The 5,600-nt window shown below is 61.9% G+C and overlaps 1 protein-coding gene across 1 annotated transcript in view; it reads right to left on the bottom strand.

Moving 5' to 3' along the window:
• The window catches only part of ARHGAP45 (Rho GTPase activating protein 45), a 17,724-nt gene that overhangs the window by 3,735 nt on the left and 8,389 nt on the right, over positions 1 to 5,600 (bottom strand). The window contains exons 10-18 of the mRNA XM_035895604.1: positions 5,050 to 5,130; positions 4,624 to 4,803; positions 3,981 to 4,118; positions 3,534 to 3,724; positions 3,065 to 3,225; positions 2,616 to 2,693; positions 1,883 to 1,984; positions 1,109 to 1,272; positions 213 to 401 (exon numbers count right to left, since the gene is read on the bottom strand). Coding sequence (XP_035751497.1) covers positions 213 to 401; positions 1,109 to 1,272; positions 1,883 to 1,984; positions 2,616 to 2,693; positions 3,065 to 3,225; positions 3,534 to 3,724; positions 3,981 to 4,118; positions 4,624 to 4,803; positions 5,050 to 5,130 — 1,284 coding nt within the window. The remainder of the gene's footprint in view (positions 1 to 212; positions 402 to 1,108; positions 1,273 to 1,882; positions 1,985 to 2,615; positions 2,694 to 3,064; positions 3,226 to 3,533; positions 3,725 to 3,980; positions 4,119 to 4,623; positions 4,804 to 5,049; positions 5,131 to 5,600) is intronic.

Here is a 5,600-nt window from a genome sequence, read left to right as displayed (position 1 = left end):
AGGTGTCTCTCTCGTTCCTGGTTCAGAGGAAAGGGAGGGAAGAGAAGTGAATTCCCAAGGTCAGAGATTGGGGGGTCAGGGCCAAGTTCATCACCTGGGACTTTCTGGCTTCCAAAAGCCAGTCTGCTGGTGGCCATCCCCAGGCAAAGGGCATTTCGAGAGGGGGCAGCTGAGCCCGCCCAGCCGAGGGAGGGGGAGGGACCGTGCGTCACCTTGGTTTTCAGTGCCCGCTTCTCGATCTCAGAAATGCACTTCTTGATGATGAAGGGGATGCCGTCCACACTGCCCTGAGAAGCCTTGGTGAAGTCTTGCCCAAAAAGCTGCAGCTTCCCTTGGAGCTTCTTGTGCCCGCACTGGATGGCCAAGGTTTCCAGGCACTTCTTGTGGCAGGCCAGGTAGCACTGGAAAACACGGGGAAATGCAGGGGGGGTGGAAGGGCGGCACTGGGAGACGCCCGGCGTCACTCGGAGAAGGAGGGGCTCCTTGAGCAGGGCGGCAGATGGGAAAAGAGCCTTCCCTGAGGACACCGCGGGGCCCACGCGAAGCACGTGGACCCCTCCCCAGCGTGGCCCAAGGCAGCCGCTCGGAGCGCCCCGTTCCCAGCCGCTGCTGCTGGAGGCGTCACCGGGGATCCCGTCGCCTCAAGAGCCTCACCCCACACGGGGCCGAGCCCCTCTCAGCCCTGGGAGCGATGGTCCTGCCCCAGGGGGATGGACCCCAAGCCACCATGGAGCATGAACCGGTCCTAGAACTGGGGGAAAAAAGCAGCCACCGCTGGGAACGTCTCCTAAACATAGGCTAGAGCTGCACTAAGGCGTTCCTGCCCCGAAGCTCATGCTGGCACCGCTGCTTCCGCAGGGAACACAGATCTGGCTGTGGCTGCACCCACGGCGTGGACCACGTGTGTGCCAGGGCTCCTGGCCGGGCTTCTCCAGCAAAGCTGTGCCCCCCGGGGGGAAAGCTGCCCCGGGATGCGCTGCTGCAGCGCGTGTGGCGCTGAGCCGAGGGCAGGGAAGCGCAGGGGCGTACGCAGGCGAGGTCACCCCGCTCGGGGGGGGACATCCCCCATCGGTTCCACCCCCTCCCCCCCCACCGCTCCCCACTTTCCCTCTTCGCATTCTGCTCCCTGGAAGTAAACGTAGCTGTTGCACTCCCGACACTTGGAAGGGGTACGGAGCTTCCTCAGCCGATGAGTCTGGGCAGCCTTGGATAAGCCAACGTTTCGGAAGGGCCCTGTTGGAGCCGTCATCTCCGGTGTGATCCCATTGATGCCTACAAGAGGAACAAGAAGAAATGCAGCTGCATCCCGGCGCCTGGGGACCTGAGCTTAAGCAAAGCCAGAGTGGAGGGGTGGCTGCTGGAGCAGAGGGGTGGCTGCCAGGGCAGAGGGGTGGCTACCGGAGCGGAGGGTGGCTGCTGGAGCTGCTGGAGCGGAGGGGTGGCTGGTGGAGCAGAGGGGTGGCTGCCGGGGCAGAGGGGTGGCTGCCGGGGCAGAGGGGTGGCTGCCGGGGCAGAGGGGTGGCTGCCGGGGCAGAGGGGTGGCTGCCGGGGCAGAGGGGTGGCTGCCGGGGCAGAGGGGTGGCTGCCGGGGCAGAGGGGTGGCTGCCGGAGCGCAGGCAGCCTGTGGGACACGGGTTCTTTGGCAGCAGGGCAGATGGCCCGTGCTCCGAGGGGTGCAGCCTGAGCCCATCTGGTCCCACTGGTCTGAGCAGAGCCCATCCCTCGGTAAAGGAAATGCTCTTGGGCTCCTTGGGGCGGCACCATCGGGTATCGTCCCAGCAGTTGCTCCGTTCACCCCCAGAACTACTGAGTTTGGGAAGAGCCAACCTGACATTAGCTTTGCCCTGGAGCCCCTCAGCCCCCCCCCCCCGCTGTCACCTACTCTGCTCAAAGGGGGTGGCGTTCTCATCCTTCTCTTCCAGCTCTTCGCTGGAGGACATGGTGCCGTTGGAAGACAAGCGCTGGAGTTTATGGCTGAATTCACCTGCCAAAGGAAGAGCCACAGCCCGTGAGATGGTGGCGGAGTTGTTTCTGAGCGCGCTCTGACGCTCGTGGCTGACTCCTGCAGCAAGCAGTGGTGGGCCCTGTGCCGCTGGGGCCACGCTCCGGAGAAAATGAGCACTGGGGAGCTTAGCAGGGGCTGTGCGTGCCCGTACCGCGCCTCGCCGTGGAGCAGGCTGTGGCCAGAGGGGTGTAAAGGCCAGTGCTCCCCCACCCCATCCCTGTCCTATCCCCATCCCCATCCCCATCCCATCCCCATCCCCATCTCCATCCCATTCCCTTTCCCATCCCCACTCCCATCCCCATCCCATCCCCATCCCATCCCTATCCCCATCTCCATCCCATTCCCTTTCCCATCCCCACTCCCATCCCCATCTCATGTCCATTCCATTCCCATCCCCATTCCATCCCCATCCCCTCCCCGTTCCATCCCATCCCATCCCATCCCATCCCATCCCATCCCATCGGGGATTGGGATCAGAGCAGTTAATTCCAGCGTTATTACAAGGCAGATAAAGAAGTGACAGGTCCTGCCGAGCCCCAGCGCGCTGGCTGTAGCCTGGCTGTACTGGAAGGGGAAGCACAGCCTGCCCGGGGCTGTTTTTGGGATCTACCTGTGTTGGAATCCAGGCTGCTGTCAGCCTCAGTGGTGGTGGTCGGCCAGGATTTGTGGACCTGGTGTCCCCTCCCGCCTGCAGAGAACACATAGTCCATTTGGGATTGCCTCCTGCGTTCAGGAGAGAAACACGGGAGAAGAGCCTGGACTCTGGGAGATGCTTAAATTACTGAAGGGAGCTGCTTGGCTTCTGTTGCTGGGCTGCTGGGGGGGCGGTGGGGCTGTGACGCCTTCAGGAACACGTCCAGCAGAGGAGATGGGAAGGTGCAGAATGGGCTGTTAGGTAGCACGAGCAAAAGCAAAAAAGCCCTACGGATCGGATTTTGTGTCCTTCAGGAATTTCAGCTTCCAGCCTGTCCTACTGCTGCCCCCTGGGTACCCAGGGAGGTCCCGCTTTGCTCCTGCCCGGGGAGAGGAGGCAGAGGCTCCTCTCTGCTCCGGGCTCACCTCTCCGCTCCGCCACCACGGCCCCGCTCTGCTGCTCCTTGGCTCCTGCTCCTCCTTCCGAGCCGCTCCCATCCTTGGGCAGCCCGGCCCCATCAGAGCCGGCGTTTGTTGAGAAGTCATTGGCGTTGAAGCTGCCTTTCCGTGTCCGAGTAAAGGGGGACCTGGTGGGCAGAAGGAAGGAGAAAAGGGAACGGCTGAGCAGATGAGAAGGAAGGATGCCTGAAAACCTTATTCACGGCCGCTGGCCCTGTCATGGGATTCAGAGTCCCCTGTCTCAGGCAGCAGCGAGCCTGTCTCACCCATCGGAGGGTACGAGAGGAATTCCCAGCTGCTCCAGCCCAGCTTTCCCAGCAGGAGCAGCCTTCAGGCACACCAAAAGCATGCTGGCTTCCGCGGGAGAGCATGGTGCTGGCCCGGGGGAAGGATGCCGGCGACAGCGGACGAGGGATTGCTCCCTCTGCTTTCCTACCAGGCGCTCTGCGACACGTAGGGCTCGAAGTCGTACTGGACGTCAGGCTCGTCCCCGCGCTGCAGCTGCTTGACGTGGGAGGCATATTGCTGCCCGGGGTCGTAGAGCTTGCTGCTCTCGCACAGCGTCTGGAAGTTGACGGGCAGCGGGGCCGTCTGCATGTGCATGATCTGGTAGAAGGAGATCGTGGCCTAAAAATAACGTGGAGAAAACCAGACGTGAGCTTCGTGAGGCGGCGTGCAGGGGTGAGCGAGGGGCTCCAGGTTAGATGAGCAATCAGGGCTACAGCCTTGAGCCTTGGCTTTCCAGAGCACGAGGGAGGGAAGAGAGCTCCGCACCCACCCGGACCTCGTCTGAACTAGGAGCAGCCTACGCCAGGTCTGCTGGGGGGGCAGCTCTGAACCCCCCTGCCCCGGGGGCCATCCCAGCCAAGCAACCCCCACTCACCGTCTTGATGACCTGGTCACTCTGTTTGATCACTTCGTGGATCTGCCGCAAGGAGTTCACCTTGGTATCCTCCAGCTCCTGCTTCTGGGTGTTTGCGTCCGCCACACAGGTCCGGTACGTGGCCATCGCCTCTTCTGCCTGAGAGTCGGGAGAGCGAGGGGTGGGAACAGCCCATGGGTAAGGAGAACAAGGAGAACAGTCCATGGGTAAGGAGAACAGTCCATGGGTAAGGAGAACAAGGAGAACAGCCCATGGGTAAGGAGAACAGCCCATGGGTAAGGAGAACAAGAACAGCCCATGGGTAAGGAGAACAAGAAGAACAGCCCATGGGTAAGGAGAACAGTCCATGGGTAAGGAGAACAAGGAGAACAGCCCATGGGTAAGGAGAACAGTCCATGGGTAAGGAGAACAAGGAGAACAGTCCATGGGTAAGGAGAACAGCCCATGGGTAAGGAGAACAAGGAGAACAGTCCATGGGTAAGGAGAACAAGGAGAACAGCTCTCCGCGCTTGGGCCCCGATCCTGCACCGCATCCGAGGCTCTGTGGCGAGGTCGGTTCTGTCCACGGCTCAGGGCTGCCCTTGGGCTGGTACAGCAAGGAGTGAGAAGGTTCTGCCCGAGTCCAGAGCTGTTGCCTTCCTACCTTGTTCTTGGCTTCCTCTTCCAGCCGCCTCTTCTTGTCCAGGGCTTTGGTGGTGATGCTGCTGGTGGTGTTCTGCTGCTCTTCTTCTGCTTTCGCTGCCGTGTACTTGGCTTTCTCGTGCTCCTCACTGCGCTGCATGTATATCTGCTTGGCCTTGCGCAGGTTGACCTCTGCCTCTTGCTGCCAGCGAAGAGTGGCCCAGGGTGAGGGCTGAACTCTGCGAGGGGATCCTTAGCCCCCCCCAGGCTCCCCAGGGCACCTCTCCTGGCCCCTGTACCCCATGTTTTTCCGGCATCCCCCAGCAGAGCAGAGGCTTCTGGAAAGGGGCGGGGGGTCCAGCATCCCCAGAGGGGTACTGTCAGGGGGCTACTCCAGAGGGGGCTGGGGGAGTGCAAGCCCAGCCCGTGCTCTGTGGCCGTTGCTCACCAGTTTCCTCTGTGCCCGGTGCCACTGCTCCTTGATCTCCTTCCTCCGTTTTTCATGTTCGAGGCGTCTCACTGTTAGCGGCTGAGCCAGGAAGGAGAAACCACCCCCACAGTGGTGTGAGCGAAACACTCGCTGCTCTTCCCTTTGCAAAAGGCTTTGCAAGGAGAAGTTCCCTGGGGCGGTTGTTATCATTCCCCAGCACATCTGGGCTCGGTTACAGGAAGGTTTGGGTCAGGGACAAAAATCTGCAGCCTGGGAAGTGCCAGATGCCGGTGGCCTCCAGCCTGAGCTAAGCAAGAGCCACCCTCTGCAACGCCAGGACACTGGAGCCCTCCCTGGCAAATGGCTCCGGGGAGCGGCCGTGCCCGGGAGATGGGGGCAGCTTGGTCTGGGCTGGCAGGGGAACGTAGGGATGAGGGAGGCCTTGGACAAGGTGGAGATCAAGAAGGAGGTGCTGCCTGGTTTGCCAGGCTTGGGGGGGGTTCTCCCAGACCCGGTATCTCACCCCTCGAAAGACCTGGCCACTGCCTGAGCGCGTGGGCTCATTGATC

This window comes from Egretta garzetta, unplaced genomic scaffold, assembly GCF_000687185.1.
Source record: "Egretta garzetta isolate BGI_Z169 unplaced genomic scaffold, ASM68718v1 scaffold396, whole genome shotgun sequence".
Lineage (NCBI taxonomy): Eukaryota > Metazoa > Chordata > Aves > Pelecaniformes > Ardeidae > Egretta > Egretta garzetta.
Note: the sequence above shows the minus strand (reverse complement) of the source record. Positions and strands in the feature narration are given on the sequence as shown.